This window comes from Bubalus kerabau, chromosome 15, assembly GCF_029407905.1.
Source record: "Bubalus kerabau isolate K-KA32 ecotype Philippines breed swamp buffalo chromosome 15, PCC_UOA_SB_1v2, whole genome shotgun sequence".
NCBI classification, from domain to species: Eukaryota; Metazoa; Chordata; class Mammalia; order Artiodactyla; family Bovidae; genus Bubalus; species Bubalus kerabau.
In genome coordinates this window covers 51,345,000-51,362,549 of record NC_073638.1, presented here as the reverse complement: position 1 = coordinate 51,362,549, position 17,550 = coordinate 51,345,000, and the positions used below count along the sequence as shown (strand labels likewise).

Below are 17,550 nucleotides of genomic sequence, written 5' to 3'. Positions count from 1 at the left end.
TTGATCAGATGTATGTTGGGAAGATAATCCTCGAGGTATACAAGATAGGAATGATAGGATTAGATTGAGAACAATTTATTTAGGAAGTCCTTTGCAAGATACATGGGACTTCCCTGGTGGCTCAGATGGTAAAGTGTCTGCCTACAATGCGGGAGACCCAGGTTCGATCTGGGTTGGGAAGATCCTCTGGAGAAGGAAATGGCAACCCACTCCAGTACTCTTGCCTGGAAAATCCCATGGACAGAAGAGCCTGGTAGGCTGCAGTCCATGGGGTTGCACAGAGTCAGACATGACTGAGTGACTTCACTTTCACTTTGCAAGATACATAGTAGAGATTGGACCAAAAGCCTAGAGATGGAGAGGAAAAAGCAAAACTTGAAGTCACATGCAGAAGGCAGAAACATGCTTTAGTTGATCCAGGTGAGTTTGGGGGCCAAATGCAAGTAGTTTATTTCATGGAGGGAATCATAAAGCAACATAGGGCAGGAATCCTGCCTGGTGCTGTAGGTCATTTGACATAGACTGCGGGTGACCTTGGGGCCAGTTTGCTTGTGGTATCCTGATACATCTGCAGAGACAAAGGTGGTTTGGAGTTCATGGGCACATGAGACAGGGTCACTGGCTGAGGAGTGGAACCAACAGAGGGGTTGCTTGTGTCCAGAGAGAATAATCTGGATCCCTATCAGCCTGTCTTAAGTGGACAGAGGATCAGAGGGGCTGAGTTTGTTCCTCTATCATTGAAACCAGGATTGAAGAAGGGCCGCAGGGGTCCAGCAAAGGCACATTCAGAGAAGGTGTAGATGAGGGAGCCGTGGTCAGTGATGTTGTAGAAAGAGACAGTGCTGGCCTCATAATCTAGGAAGATCCCAATTCGGTTTGGAGGCACCTGAAGGTGGAGGGGAGTCTGGGGGCAGGTGCCAGCCTCATATTTTTGTTTGTTCCACAGCCAGATTATCCAAAAGCCAGTGTCGGAGTTGAGCAAAAACTGTCCCTTCCTCCGCACATTGTCTCTACAAACCCCCAGGTCCCAGGCTTCCTTTCCCGTCACATCTACCTCCCAGTAAACTTTCCCGGAGTCAAAGCGCTGGGCACCCAGTACCATGGGGTAAGTATCAAATCTCTTCTCATTTTCAGGCACTTCCTGCCGGGTGTTTGCAAGCCTCACTTGTCTCCGATTCTCTGAAAGGATGAGCCACGGATTGGCTGTCTGTGGATCCAGGGTGATGTGTACTGCAGAGAGAGGGCCACAGTCAGGCTGGGAGACTGTGCAGAGTCAGCAACCCTGTGCCAGCAGTGGAGGGATGAGGATGAAGGGGTGACCCTGAGCCTCACTGTGTGAGGAGATAACCCCTAGCCAACTCTGACCCTTGCCCTGAACTTTGAGGGAACCACCTTCCCTATTTCTGCACCTGCCTCACCTACTCTAACCTGCCATCTCTCTCCAACCCAGGGATGCACTGGGCACCCTCCTTATCCCCTTCACTCCCTTGGCAAGACAGTCCCACACCCCTGGTGCTGGCCTCACCTCCACACGTCCTCAGCATCTTCTTAATCCCAGGCACATAGAATACATTCCTCAGGTCTGTGGAGGCTACATCCAACTCCTTCAGGTTCCAGGATTCACTCCTGGGGGAAAAAGAATTAGAGACCCTGTCTCCAACTCCTACCTCATCCTGCCCAAATCCGATGGCTATACCACCCTTGTGGATGACTGATAATTTAATCTGATGCAAATTTGCAAACAGCTCCTGTGTTAGGGGGGCTTCCCAGATGATGCACTGGTAAAGAATCCACTTCCCAATGCAGGAGACATGGGTTCAATCCCTTGGGTCAGAAAGATTCCCTGGAGAAGGAAATGGCAACCCATTCCAGTATTCTTGTATGGGAAATCCCATGGGCAGAAGAACCTGGGGCTACAGTCCATGGGGTTGCAAAAAGTTGGACACAGTGAAGTGAAAGCTGCCCAGTCATGTCCAGCTCTTTGTGACCCCATGGACTGTAGCATGCCAGGCTCCTCTGTCCTTGGAAATCTCCAGGCAAAATTACTGGAGTGGGTAGCTGTTCCCTTTTCCAGGGGATCTTCCCAACCCAGGGATCTAACCCAGGTCTCCCACATTGCAGACGGATTCTTTACCATCTGAGCCACCAGGGAAGCCTGGATACAACTCAGCAACTAAACAACAACTACAACAATCTGTGTTAAGATCTGTGTTAGGGACGGAGGGCAAAAGTAGGTAGGATTTTGTTTCTATCTAAGCCTTGATGGCTACATGAGTGTCTGTGTCATCTGGCCAGCCTGTATGTCTCTCCGGGTCCTAGGTCATTACACAAGTACCTTCTGTTTCACTTCATAACTCAGGGTGTCTGATACAGGCTGAATCACCTCCATGAGGAACCTCAAGGAGTCTCACCCATGCTGTGGGTCTTACCCATGGCTCTTTTGGAAACCAGTTAGATACTTTTTAAAAGAGTCCCAGCAGACTGTAAACTCAACTTCCCTGTCCATTATTTCACTTTGTGAAGATATGACATGCCAGTTACTTTGGGCACCTTACCAACTGTGTGTGTTCAGTTGCTCAGTCGTGTCCAACTCTTTGTGACCCCAGGGACTGTAGCCTGCCAGACTCCTCTGTCCATGGGACTGTCCAGGCAAGAATACTGGAGTGGGTTGACATTCACCAACTGAGATGTCCAGTAATTAGTCTTCTGAGACCAGAACATATTTTAAGGAGGACTGGGTCTTTGAGAATAGGAAGGAGGATAGGGATGACTTCAATGCATGTTTTCTAACTAAAACTCTTTTTTAAGATATATACTTCCCCCTTCTCTAATGAAGAAAACCTTTCCTTACCTTTCCAGGACACTTTTCACCTCCTGAGGAGACAAGAAACAGACAGTAAGTTCTGGAGTCACTAGTTTACAACTGAGACTTCAGTCGTGTGGGTAAAGCGATGTCACCCTGAGGTCTACAGAACACTGCTCTGCCTCAAGCCTCTGGACCAAGGCCTGAAAAATGCCTCTGACCACCTTGAAATGGATGAGGAAGCAGAAACCCAGCATGGGTGTGACCTGTAATCAGGGGGAGGAAGCTGCTGCTGTTGCTGCTAAGTCTCTTCAGTTGTGTCAGACTCTGTGCGACCCCACAGGTAGTAGCCCACCAGGGTCTGCTGTCCTTGGGATTCTCCAGGCAAGAACACTGGAGTGGGTTGCCATTTCCTTCTCCAAAACATGAAAGTGAAAAGTGAAAGTGAAGTTGCTCAGTCGTGTCCAACTCTTTGCGACCCCATGGACTGCAGCCTACCAGGCTCCTCCGTCCATGGGATTTTCCAGGCAAGAGTACTGGAGTGGCATGCCATTGCCTTCTCTGAGAGGGGAAGGAAGAGTAGCTTACAAAATCTGATTCAGAAAACAAATTAAAAAGATCAGATTCTTCCTGATGGAATCTTCCTGGGGGAGAAGAAAGGAGCAAATAGCTCTGCCTGGCTGAGGCCCAGACCCAGTCACAAAGAAAGAATGGCCCAGTCAGGACACACGGAATGCACAGAAACTGCTCTCATTTGTGGATTTGCAGTGCTGGGGAGGAAGGGTTTAAAGCGCTGTCCTACACTATGGTTAATGTTGTCCCTGTCATGTATGTGAAACCAAAGCATCTGAGAATGTTATGGGGCAGGGTCTAGGGTCCTTACCCAGGAACTGGCAGGCTCCTAGGCCCTGTCAAAAGTGCCTCAGAGAGCTCCACTCAGAGAAGGGCAGAAGATTTAGATCATGGGAAGAAGAGAGCCGTTAAGTCAAATCAATCTTATTGGCTTTTATGTACAAACAAATTTTTTCATGATTGTATCTGACCAAGAGACAATGAAAAGGTATGGGGAAAAGAGGAACCACAGAATGCTACAGCAGAGGGACTTTTGAGACCATGTAGTCCAAAGTTTCCCAAAGTGAGGGAAGCTCATCATTGCTGGGTGTGAGATGATTTTTAAGTGGAACACACATCAGTGAATTTATTAAAAAAAACTATTTAAAAAATAAATTCATTGATGTGTGTTCTACTTAATACCTCTTACTTAGCTGATAATACCTCTTATTCAGGCGAACTTGGTTAAGTTTCTTAGCTTCAGTCTATCACTAAATCTCTTAACTTCTTTGCACCTTAAGTTCTCTCATCTATGAAATAGGGGTAATAATGGTAGCAGCCAACTCATTGCATTGTCATGAGGGACTGAATGCTGACAATTTTATGTGCTACTTAAGAATTTTCAGTTATTTATAGTATTATGAAATAAATTAGAATTGTGTTGCTGAAGAAGACTCTTCAGAGTCCTTTGGACTGCAAGGAGATCAAATCAGTCAATTTGAAAGGAAATCAATCTTAAATATTCATTAGAAGGACTGATGCTGAAGCTCTAATACTTCGGCGACGTGATGCGAAGAGCCGACTCATTGGAAAAGACCCTGATGCTGGGAAAGATTGAAGGCAAAAGGAGAAGAGGGATGCAGAGGATGACATGGTTAGATAGTATTGCTGACTCAATGGATATGAATTTGAGCAAACTTTGGGAAGCCTGGTGTGCTGCAGTCTATGAAATCGTTAAGAGTCATATACAACTTAGTGACTGAACAACAAAAAACAAAAATTAGGAAAAGTAGCAGTAACAACACATGGCTACTATTGCTTAGAACAGATTTTTTTTTTGGTATAACTTGTTTAATTATTTATAAGCTCCTATTAGGTAAGTACTGTTATTTATATTCCATTTAAAGATTAGTAAACAGGCATAGAAAAAGCAAAATGACAAGGATGGCTATATAACTCAATAATCTGTGCAATGAGCATATACATCAAAGCTGTAATACCAAATGAGAATACTGGCTTAGGCCAAATAAGGGAGAAACAAAGTCATATTTTAATATTTCTCTAAAATTCTCATTTCTTTGTCCTTATTTTCCTGGGAGAGCAAAATAACGTGCACAAGGTTTAATTTTATTTTCTCAGTTATTTTACTTTTAGCTTCATTTTGTCATTTCCAACCTACTGTTTTTATATTCAGTAGGTCAGTCACTCAGTTCAGTCACTCAGTTGTGTCTGACTCTTTAAGACCCCATGGACTGCAGCATGCCAGGCTTTCCTGTCCATCACCAACTCCCAGAGATTTCTCAAACTCATGTCCATTGAGTCAGTGATGCCATCCAACCATCTCATCCTCTGTCATCCCCTCCTCCCTTTCTCCTCCTGCCTTCAATCTTTCCCAGCATCAGGGTCTTTTCAAATGAGTCAGTTCTTCGCATCAGGTGGAGAAAGTATTGGAGTTTCAGCTTCAGCATCAGTCCTTCCAATGAATATTCAGGACTGATTTTCTTTAGGATGGACTGGTTGGATCTCCTTGCTGTCCAAGGTACTCTCAAGAGTCTTCTCCAACACCACAGTTCAAAAGCATCAATTCTTAGGTGCTCAGCTTTCTTTATAGTCCAACTCTCACATCCATACATGACTACTCGAAAAACCATAGGTTTGACTAGACAGACCTTTGTTGGCAAAGTAATGTCTCTGCTTTTTAATGCGTTGTCTAGGGTGGTCATAACTTTTCTTCCAAGTGGCAAGCATCTTTTAATTTCATGGCTGCAGTCACTATCTGCAGTGATTTTGGAGCCCCCCGAAATAAAGTCTGCTACTGTTTCTACATCTATTTGCCATGAAGTGATGGGACTGGATGCCATGATCTTAATTTTCTGAATGTTGAGCTTTAAGCCAACCTTTTCACTCTACTCTTTCACTTTCATCAAGAGGCTCTTTAGTTCTTCACTTTCTGCTATAAGGGTGGTATCATCTATGGATCTGAGGTTATTGATATTTCTCCTGGCAATCTTGATTCCAGCTTGTGCTTCATCCAGCCCGGCATTTTGAATGATGTATTCTGCATATAAATTAAATAAACAGGGTGACAATATACAGCCTTGATGTACTCCTTTCCTGATTTGGAACCAGTCTGTTGTCCCATGTCCAGTTCTGACTGTTGCTTCTTGACCTGCATACAGATTTCTCAGGAGGCAGGTCAAGTGGTCTGGTATTCCCATATCTTTAGAATTTTCTACAGTTTGTTGTGATTTACACAGTCAAAGACTTTGGTGTAGTCAGTAAAGCAGAGGTAGATGTTTTTCTGGAACTCTCTTGCCTTTTTGATGATCCAATGGATGATGGCAATTTGATCTCTGGTTCCTGTGCCTTTTCTAAATCCAGCTTGAACATCTGGAAGTTCATGGTTCATGTACTGTTGAAGCCTGGCTTTGAGAATTTTAAGCATTACTTTGCTAGTGTGTGAGATGCGTGCGGTTGTGTGGTAGTTTGAGCATTTTTTGGCATTGCCTTTTTTAGGGATTGGAACGAAAACTGACCTTTTGCAGTTCTGTGGTCACTGCTGAGTTTTCCAAATTTGCTGGCATATTGAGTAAACCATTTTCACAGCATCATCTTTTAGGATTTGAAATAGCTCAACTGGAATTCCATCACCTCTGCTAGCTTTGTTCGTAGTGATGCTTCATAAGGCCCACTTGACTTCGCATTCCAGGGTGTCTGGCTCTAGGTGAGTGATCACACGATTGTGGTTATCTGGGTCATAAAGATCTTTTTTGCATAGTTCTTCTGTGTATTCTTGCCACCTCTTTTTAATATCTTCTGCTTCTGTTCAGATCAGATCAGTCGCTCAGTCGTGTCTGACTCTTTGCGACCCCATGAATCGCAGCACGCCAGGCCTCCCTGTCCCTCGCCAACTCCCAGAGTTCACTCAGACTCACGTCCATCAAGTCAGTGATGCCATCCAGCCATCTCATCCTCTGTTGTCCCCTTCTCCTCCTGCTCCCAATCCCTCCCAGCATGAGTCTTTTCCAATGAGTCAACTCTTCGCATGAGGTGGCCAAAGTACTGGAGTTTCAGAGGTCCATACTATTTCTGTCCTTTATTGTGCCCATCTTGGGCTTCCCTTGTGGCTCAGCTGGTAAAGAATCCACCTGCAATGTGGGAGACCTGGGTTCGATCCCTGGGTTGGGAAGATCCCCTATAGAAGGGAAAGGCTACCCACTCCAGTATTCTGGCCTGGAGAATTCCACGGACTGAATAGTCCATGGGGTTGCAAAGAGTTGGGCATGACCGAGTGACTTTCACTTTCACTTACTTTCACTTTGCATGAAATGTTCCCTTGGTATCTCTAATTTTCTTGAAGATCTCTAGTCTTTCCAGTTTTATTGTTTTCCTCTATTTCTTTGCATTGATCACTGAGGAAAGCTTTCTTATCTCTCTTTCCTTGCTATTCTTTGAAACTCCGTTCCTTTTCTCCTTTGCCTTTTGCTTCTCTTCTTTTCTCAGCTATTTTTAAGGCCTCCTCAGAGGCAGGTATTCAGTAGGTATTTTATAACATAAATGATAATAAAATTAAATAATATTTATGCAACCACATACTGTGTGCCAGGCACTGTTCTAAGCATTTTATATTTATGTACTGAAACTGAGCAGACCCCATGGGGTTCTCCCAAGAACAGATCCCTTGTGTTCTCTGCCTCTTTTTTTTTTTCTTTTTATAAAATTGAAATACAGTTGATTGACAATGTTTCAGGTATATGGCAGAGTGATACAGTTATACATATATAGCTCATAGAAGTGTAAACATGTTACATTTATAACTAAAGCCTGGGGAACTCCTTGTCATTTAGCCTATTCCCTGCTGCCCTTGTTTACAAATGGAGAAATTAGGTCTAGGAAAAGAAAATGACTTAATTTAGAGTTATGGAAGGAATTGGTGGCAAGGTTGGGGCCCTGAGATATGTAATTTCATAATATCCATTTAACATAGGAGAAACCTGATCCTCAGAAAGATTAAGGTACGTTCTCAAGATCATGAATCTGATTGTGTGTTAGAACAGACACTTACTAGAGATGTCCATTTCTTTTCATTACTGCATGGAATATTCCTTTCTAATTTGTACCTTTCTAGGCTTTGAATGCAAACCACTCATAGGTCTGAATTCCAGTTTATTTAAGAAAATGCCAGGGACCAAGTTTCTGTGTGCCCTGAAGAGGCAGAGAACACAAAAACTGGGTTTTTTCAGTTACTCCCTGAATCTCAGAGAGGAGCTGTCCTCAGGCCTCACCTGCAGCAGCTCCAGCGCTGAGCCCCGCCTCCTCCTCTCCAGCTCTGCGATCAGCTCCTGCAGGGCCTGGATCTGCTGGGCCAGCCTAGCCTCTGTGTCCCCCAGGGTTCTCAGCTGTTGCCTCTCCTCCTCCTCTAGCTTCTGCAGTTGCTTCTGCTCCTCTTCGGCCAGGAAGTTTTTCTGCCTTACAAACTCTTCATGAATTCTTAATTTGTGCGCCTCAACCTTCCCCTTTGGTGTCAATGGAAAGAAAGGTGGTTTTTAATCATAATCCCCTAAGATTTGGGAATGGAAGTATCTATATCTACTCCTACTCCACTCTGGCTCTGTCTGGGAATACACACATACACAATTTTGCTGGGAAGGGAGGTGGGTGAGGCTTCTGGGCCTGAGGGGAATGGGACTGGTGGGGTGCGGTGGGGAGGTGCACCGTAGTTGCTCTCCTATCACAGCTGCATCAGCCTGTGGTATCAGAGATTTCCTCAACCTCCTTCAAGTCACCCCTGCTCCCTCAATGTGCCCCTTTGTCTTCATATCTTAGTAACTGAGTGAGTAACACCTGGCCCTACTCCAACAAGCCTGCAAAGCCAGGCTTATAACCTGGTTCCTAAGTTTGGGAAAAAGGAGTCTTTGAGATATTCTATGCTCGCCCTCTCCTGCTTGTAACTGGAGGGTCACTCAATACCACCACAGCCTGCCTTATGCTTTCTGGGTCTCAAGTCTTCCTCTTCTGGGATCTCTTGGCCATGAGCTCCTTCTGCTCCTTTCTAGTCCCTGACCCACCCCACCTCCTAATCCCTGGGGTGGAACAAGCTTTAGCTCTCCATTACATTTTGGACCAGTGAGCTGGACATGGTCAAGTAACTACCTGGTCAGACTGGTTTTCCTATCTTAGGCCTTTGAAAGTGAAAGTGTTAGTTTCTCAGTCATGTCCAACTCTTTGTTACTCTATGGGCTGTAGCCCGCCAGGCTCCTTTGTCCATGGGATTCTCCAGGCAAGAATACTGGAGTGGGTAGCCATTCCCTTCTTCAGGGGATCTTCCCAATCCAGGGATTGAACCCGGGTTTCCGATACTGCAGGCAGATTCTTTACCATCTGAGCCACCAGGGAAGCCCATCTCAGGCCTTTATGGCTCCCTTAAGTCTGGTCCTCACAGTCATTGTCATTTCTTGACAACTTGTCATTTCTTGACATTGGGCATCTCTCCTGGCATTCCTCTGTCCCAGACCCTGAGGCCCTGTGCTGTCATCTCCAGAGACTGGGCTCAAGAAGCAGGAGCATTAGGGTGCATCTTGTCCCTCAGCACCTTCTCCTAAGACTCTCTCTCCATCTGATTGGGAGCTCTTTTTGATCTCTACACTCTTTTAATTCCCTCCATCAAGAGACCTATGGGGCAGCTGGTTCTTGGGGAGTGAGATATAGGGACTGGCATAGCTGGACCCTCCCCAGGCTTCAGATACAAGATTCCCTTCAGGATATGACTCTTGCCTTCCAGGATGCTTTCTTCATTGCAATGTCCAATTCCAGCTTCTCAGCCAACTCCTGCTTATGTCTTAGTTTATTTAGTGCCACCTGAAGCTTCTCCTGCAGAGAACGAAAGCAAGATGATACCCAGTCAGGTCAAGAAGTAGGGTGCAGTGGTGTGAAGTGGGGGGAAGATCATACTGGTTCTTAGAAGAGCCTGAGTGCAGAGGACAAGGAAGGACTGTAGTCTGTTTGGGGTAGGAACTCTGTGGATGGGAAGGTTTAGGAAAAAGCCTGATATTTCTTACAAAATAGGGCCACACGGTTGGGGTACAAAGGGTGGGGGAAAACTGCTTGTTTCTAATTAAGCAGGAGGCCACAAGGGAAGGAGATTCTTAAAGCATTTTCCCATAGCACATTCCTGCTCCGGGAGAATGAGAAAACTGTTCTGAGCTTGCCATTTCCCCCTTAAATAAGATGTAGAAGGCAGGAAACCTCTATCCTTTCTCCAGCCCCACAGGTAACTCTCTCCCATTCCCAGCTCTGGGGAACAAAGCTGTCAACAGGGCCCCCATCTCCTTTTTACCTGTTCCTGCCTCTGTGCTGAGGCCTCACCTGGTACTCCTGAGCAGCCTCCTCAATAGGGACCATCGGATGATCACGGTGTTTCTGGGACTGGGAACACACCCAGCAAAGGGCTTTTCCATCTTCCTCACAGAAGAGGTGAATTTTCTCTCTGTGCACCACACACAGCTCCCCTTGTGGGCCCTCCTTGGCACCCTGGCTGATTTTTCTAAGGTTGTCCACCATGTTGGCTACCTGTCGATTGGGCCGGAGATTCTGGAGCAGGAAGTGGCGTCGGCACACAGGACAGACGCTACCCACTTCTTTCCCGACCTCAGAGATGCACTCCTGGCAGAAGCTATGACCACATTCAATGCTCATAGGCTCCACCATGGGATCCAGGCAGATAGAACACGTGACCTCCTCCCACATCATTGTCAAGGGTACGGCTGAGGCCATTGGGGTGATGCTCCTCTTCAGTAGTGCTGGGGAGATCTTGCGGTGAGGGGAGGAGAAGAGAAAAGGGAGGGAAGAGAAGAGCCAGGTGAGAAAAAGGAACCATGAAAGAGGGTGAACTGGAGGGAGTGAAAACAAGAAAAGACAAGGACCTCAACCTGAATAGCAAGCTCTCCTCTTCCAGAGTCTGGGTCACTGATTCAGTCAGACATAAGGGGACAATGAGTCCCCAAGAGATAGCAAGAATTGTTGAGAACCTGAGAGACAGCTGCTTACAATTTGACTTGCATCATATTCATCTCTGCTTAACCCCTCAGAGTCCAGGCTTTACCTCTTGATCTTCTGCCTCAGGCCACTGGTCTTCCACTCTGTTGAGAAGCTAATCTTAACAGTAGCGACCATTGACTGTGCTCCTTCCATGTGTCAGGTGCTACGTGCTTCACATACATTCTCATCAATCTTTTCTATAGGTAGGAGTTATTGGTATCTAATTATCGGTAACATGAATATATATAAGAATATTTATTCTTACATATTCTTATAAGGATATCCGTATTAAGTACATGGGCTTCCTAGGTGGTGCAAGTGGTAAAGAATCCACCTGCTAATGCAGGAGACACAGGAGACAGCAGGTTTGATCCCTGAGTTGGGAAGATCCCCTGGAGAAGGAAATGGCAACCCACTTCAGTATCTTACCTGGGAAATCCCATGGACAGAGGAGCCTGGTGGCCTACATACAGTCCATGGGGTCGCAAAAGTCAGACACGACTGAGCACACACACATACGCATATGTATATGTGTGTATATATATGTATGTGCATACACACAGAAGCGTGTGGTTTATTAAGAACTTCCGGGGCTCTTCTCAGCTACTCTGAACCTGGCACCGCCTTTGTTTCTTCTAGGGCATAGACCCATAGTTTTCTAATATCCTAAGCAACCCTGTCTCTCTCACCTGCAGAGGGAGCCTTTTGGGGATAGCAGTCTCAGGGATCGGAGAAGGCGATGGCACCCCACTCCAGTACTCTTGCCTGGAAAATCCCATGGACGGAGGAGGCCGGTAGGCTGCAGTCCGTGGAGTCGCTCAGAGTCGGACAGGACTGAGCGACTTCACTTTCACTTTTCACCTTCATGCATTGGAGAAGGAAATGGCAACCCACTCCAGTATTCTTGCCTGGAGAATCCCAGGGACAGGGGAGCCTGGTGGGCTGCCGTCTATGGGGTCTCACAGAGTCGGACACGACTGAAGGGACTTAGCAGCAGCAGCAGCAGTCTAAGGGATCGCGGACCTACCCCACACCGGGCTCCCCTGGACTACCCCCGAGCTAGGTTGCCATCCTAGTTCTCCCAGTTTCCCTGGGTCTTTCTTCCCAGCTCAGGTGTTGGCGGAAGCAGGGCAATCCGAGTTCCTTCCAGGGGACATCCCAGTCAGGTTTACAGCCCAGCCTCCTCCCAGGCTGCAGGGGAAGAACTGCTGGGTTAGGCTTGAGGGAGACCTATTGCGAAAGAAAACCTGAGATCGAAGTTTCTAGGGGTGGGGACGGCTTGGATGAGGCTTTTCAGACCCGGGGCAGGGGATAGAGGTCCCCCAGGGAGAGCTGGGGTACCTCTGTCTAGCCAAGTTCACTCACCTTTTCAAGACGCAGTAGGTAGCAGCCCGTTCCTTATTTCACTTTCGATTTCCCGTCCACGGCAAATCTGAAAGGGAGGCGGGCAGAGGGGGAGGAGACTGGGTGGGGCCAAGGGAGGAGGAAGGCGGAGGGGTTGAGATGCCTCTGGAGTCTGGAGCTTCTTGGAGGCTGGGGCTAATGAAAGCTCCGCAGAGTTTAGTCCTTGCTTTGCGTTCCCTCCCGTGTTCTCATTGTGTAATAGAGTGAAGCATCGTATCTGCTACGTGGAGGAGCCATGCTGCTTTCTTTGATGCTGGTCATCATCCCAGGCCTACGTGCTGTGCCCTCGTGTGGGAGCTGCTTTTAAGGAGGTTTGGATGGATAGGGGTGCCTAGAGCTCCCCTCTAAAGGCCACCTTCTGTTCCCTACTTCCAAAAACAATTCCTTTTCAGGAGACTTGATATTCTTTTAACATCAGGGGGAGAGCGATTTATTCCGCAGTACCTCAGGGCATTATCACACCAGTGAGTGGTAAGAAGGGACTTGACATTATATTGAGGCACCAACTGTGCACTTATCCTTGAGCCAGGGACTTGCTCAGGTTGTTTTATTATTATTTTAAATTATGGTGAAGTACGTATAACATTTACCATCTTAACCGTTTTTAAGTGTGTAGTTCAGTGGCATTAAATACGTTCACAGTTGTGTACTTCACCACAGTCCATGGAGTCTCAAAGGGTCGGACACAACTGGGCGACTAAGCACAAGAAACCTCGACGAGCCAGGGAGTAGTGGCAAATTCCTATTTATGAGAATCAGAGTTTTTACTCTGGTGGAAGAACTTCTTTCTTTACTAGACCCTTAGAACAAGGCTGAGCCCTGTGTTGGGGGATGGAAAGAAAATGATTTGTAAATGAGTTACTAGTTTGAGGGAAATAGGAGCTGCAACCACCTCCCTTCTTTATTCTCTGAAGAGTGTGTTTATAATGGTTATGAAAAAAATGCCATCACCTATTAGTTGTTGATCTTAGGTGTGCACCAGAATTTATGGTTCAACGTTCTTATATCACAGAGTGGGGTTTCCAAACTGCTGCCATGCCTGAGCCTTCAGCAGTGCATCTCATATTTTAATTGGACCATCTTTTTCTGGTTGATGATGTACATTGTAAAACCACTGCATTCCATAGTGCAATCCCATTATCAGAATTTTTCAACGGTAAAATCAGTTTCTTGGTTGTAAGTGATGTTGTTGGAGAATTTGATGTTGTAAATCGAAAAACAGTGGTGCTGGCAGAAGCAATATAAGATGGCAAATGAATCTTCCTCTGGAATAGTACCTATTTTGTGAGGATAAATTGCTGTTGGTTCAATGTCATTAACGTGCCACTAAAAGACTGTCTAGATTCTCTTAGAAATACTGAAAAATCAGGCTCAGAGTTGGTCTTTTATGTGCAGGTGTCTATAGCAGTAGGAATACAATTGCTGCCTGAGTATGGATTCCATGGGTTTATCCATTTACCACTACTGATAAGACACTTGTACAAGAGTCCATTGAGTAAGCACCAGGTGACTGAGAAGAGGCTGATCAACACCCAGAGGATGGGTCATCTTATTTACCTGATTGTTGTTGTTTAGTTGCCTAGTTGTGTCTGTCTCTTTGCAGCTCTCCTGGACCGTGCATGACAGGCCTCCCTGTCCCTCATCATCTCCTGAAGTTTGCCCAAGTTCATGGTCATTACATAGGTGATGCCGTCCAGCCATCTCATCCTCTGATGCCCTCTTTTCCTTCATCCTCAAATCTTTCCCTGCATCAGGGACCTTTCCAATGAGTCATCTGCTTGCATCAGATGACCAAAATACTGGCGCTTCAGCTTTAGTATCAGTCCTTCCAGTGAATATCCAGACTGGATGGGTTATCTTATTTACCTGATTATTGGGTGCCTTCTCTGCATTATCTGGTGGGAATTCACATAGGACAAAAACATTTTCACTCTGGGCCTTGTCCTAGACGTTCAGTGTATACGTCTACCCATAACTCGTTGTCATCAATCTTTCAATCTTTTTTCCAGCCCTGGACCTACAGGCCAATCTGTAAGACAAAATCAGGTGGTACATATACATCATATATATAAATTTATCTTTGGTTTCAAGCAAAATGGACAAGTTCTTGCTTCAAGTTCTGTACACTGGGAAGAGTTTCCATCACCATTGTCTTTCAGGGTGATGTGTATTGGATACTAATCTTGTGCACCATCTCCGATTCTCATGAACCCTTCTTATTCTCATAGTCAGCACCCTACCAGTGCTGGTTACTGTTCTGTACACACACTTTTGGATTTGATGAGACATCACATATAGGGCATGGGATCCAGATTTCTGAGCAGTTGTTATAAGCAAATGGCACAAGCCCAAAAAGAGAGTGGGAAAGATAAATTCCCTTCATTTTTCTCCCATGGACTATTTCAAGGTGAGGTTCCTCCTTGTGGTTCTAATGAGAAAACCCACTGACTGAGGGGCTTGTTCTATATTTTTGAAACTTATTGTGAATGTCATCCAGTGTGATGATGTATTGCATTGGTTTGTGTTTTCCCTTGCCTCACTTCCCTTTTTTCCAAAGCTGATTGTCTTGCTTCTTTTTTTCTTACTCTCATTGCCTGATGACTAAAGATCACTAATTTAATCATATCTCAGCTCATCTAGAGGATCTGGTCAATCTTTCTTCAATATTTGCAATGCCTAAACCCAGTTAGACGGAGAAGGCAATGTACTCCAGTACTCTTGCCTGGAAAATCCCATGGACGGAGGAGCCTGGTAGGCTGCAGTCCATGGGGTCACTAGGAGTCGGACACAACTGAGCGACTTCACTTTCACTTTTCATTTTCATGCATTGGAGAAGGAAATGGCAACCCACTCCAGTGCTCTTGCCTGGAGAATCCCAGGGGCAGGAGAGCCTGGTGGGCTGCCATCTCTGGGGTCATACAGAGTTGGACATGACTGGAATGACTTAGCAGCAGCAGCAGCAGCAAACCCAGTTAGAAACCAGGTCACAAGGGAGCCTTGGAAACCCAGCATTCAGGAATTAACCTCTTGCAGTGAAGAGGGAGAAGGGATATATTTGAGAGCAAATGACTGGCTCAGTGTTTTTTATATGTCATCTCATTTATACCTCTCTAGATAGTCTTGTCATTTCAGTTTTATAGAGTGGATGCTGATGCATTTAAAGTGCAGGTACCTAGTTTAAAAGTAAGGAGTTTAACTAAGTTCTGCTTGATTCCATATACAATGATCTTAACTATAATCCAGGCAGGCTTTAAAAAAATATATGTATTTAAGGCCAACTTATCCTTAAAGTCTCAACTCAAACACCATCCTCTTTTATATGAAACATTTCTTCTTTCTTCTCGTCTGCTAAAGTAGAGAATAATATACCATTTTAGTTTTTAGGCACTTTTACTAAAGAATACACTTGCCAATGGAAGAGCCTCAGGAGATAGTTTCAATCCTTGGGCCGGTAAGATCCCGTGGAGGAGGAAATGGCAACCCACTCCAGTATTCTTGCCAGGATAATCCCATTTACAGAGGAGTCTGGTGGGCTACAGTCCATGGAGTGGCAAAGAGTCAGGCATGACTGAGTGTGTACTCTTGTTTAGAGGCATAAACTACTAAAGGATAGGATTGCTACCTAATTAATCCCTGGGTAAAACATCGTGAGTAAATGAACCCCAATTTTGTGAGCGGATATGATTTTGGGTGGCCTTGGCCTGCAAAGATTTGGAGAGGGGCTTGGGTTCCCAGTCAGAGATTGGGGCCTGGTTGAGGTAGTGAAAGCACCAGATCCTAGCCACTAGACCAGTGGTCAGTGACAAGGGTCCAGGCCCTTTGGCTTTGTAGGAAAGAATTTCCACAAAGATGGAAAGTAGTGAAGCAAGTAAAGTATTTATTAAGAAGAAAAAGAGTATAGTATGTGTGGATAGACACATGGGGGAACATTCAGAGGGAGAGTCCCTGAGTTGCACCCTCATGGCAGTTTGAATTAGTTTTATGGGATATTTCTTTTGGTTTTCCTTTGGCAAATCATTATAATTTGCCTGGTTCACAGTCTATATTTGGTATATCTCAGGATCCTTCCACGTGTGCACATGGATCTCTTAGCCAAGAGGGATCCTTCCAAAGAGGTGTCTTGTTAGAGCATCCCTTGACATTGCTACCCCTTTGGCCTGCAAGGAGCCTTTTCTGTGCATGTGTCATTGGGGAAGTCTCTTGACTTTGGATTGAGAAATATGTGTCTGAGCAGGGCCCAGCCTCCTTCTGTAACTGTCCTGCTATTCTTGTCTTGGAGTTTTGGTCAGTAGAGAATGAATCTCCAATTGCTTTACTCTGGGGGCAGTGTGGGGGTCATCTGCCTTCTGCCTCAAAGACTCTTGGATAATTTAGATTTTAGAATGAGTTGAATGGGGAGCAATCTCTCCTAAGCATATAGAATGAAGTTTTACCTGCTTACTACCATTTATCATTTTCTATCCCATCCCTGATTTGAGAGATGATCTGGCATTAGCCATATTTATTACTTTTAAGGCAAAGAAAGCATTTTAGAATTAGATGCTAGAAAAGCTAAAGAAAGCATTTCATCAGAGAAATGTCAATATTTCAACAAACAGCTAAGAATCCATTAAAAAGTGATTTCTTTACCCCTAGAAACTGAAATATGATAAGAACCTCCAAAAATTTTAAAATTTCAATGAATGAAAAAAGGGTGTATGATAGGTATGGGAAAGCTTATATTGGGCTTCAACCCATTGAGGACAGAGACTGGTGTCCTGGTTGAAAGAACCACCTGGAAAACCCCAGGAACTGCTAACAGCCTCAAGCAGGAAGAATCTGGAAATATCCTGTTCTCTGATCTTCAGGAAACACTGGAACCTGGAGTAGAACAAAGAGGAGTCAGGACTCACAGAGGTAGAGAACTAGTGATTGTGGGGGGGTGGGCAGTATAGAGGTGGGGGAATTATTACATGGAAGAATTGAGCCCATGTTGATCTGCTGTTTCTTTAACTTTTGCTTCTCATTATTTTTCACAAAAGGATACTGTTTATACATGATGGCGTGCCTTGGGGAAACCTGACCTTCTGTCTGAATATTAACCCAAAGTACCTTTGTTCAGGACCCTGTCCAACTGTGGATGGCAGGAAGGAAGAAATTAACACATCCTCTCCCCAAGGCTTGCCATTCTAGGGAACTTTTGCAAGATAAATAGACTTTTAAAAAAAAATTCCCTCACCTCCCCCCATCTCAGTTCTACTAAAGAAGCTGGCATC

General features: G+C 45.3%; 1 protein-coding gene across 2 annotated transcripts; it reads right to left on the bottom strand.

The window, feature by feature from the left end:
• Positions 1-425: 425 nt before the first annotated feature.
• Positions 426-12,325, bottom strand: TRIM21 (tripartite motif containing 21). 2 transcript variants are annotated; one of them, XM_055548913.1, is made up of 7 exons: positions 12,257-12,325; positions 10,220-10,663; positions 9,629-9,724; positions 8,140-8,370; positions 2,852-2,874; positions 1,526-1,626; positions 426-1,230 (listed from the first exon to the last, which is right to left on the bottom strand). In XM_055548913.1, exons 2-7 carry the CDS (start codon positions 10,625-10,627, stop codon positions 683-685), a joined length of 1,407 nt encoding a protein of 468 aa, XP_055404888.1. In that variant the 5' UTR covers positions 10,628-10,663; positions 12,257-12,325; the 3' UTR covers positions 426-682. The 2 variants fall into 2 exon arrangements, with proteins under 2 accessions (XP_055404888.1, XP_055404887.1); XM_055548912.1 differs by lacking the exon at positions 12,257-12,325 and adding an exon at positions 11,581-11,828.
• Positions 12,326-17,550: the final 5,225 nt, after the last annotated feature.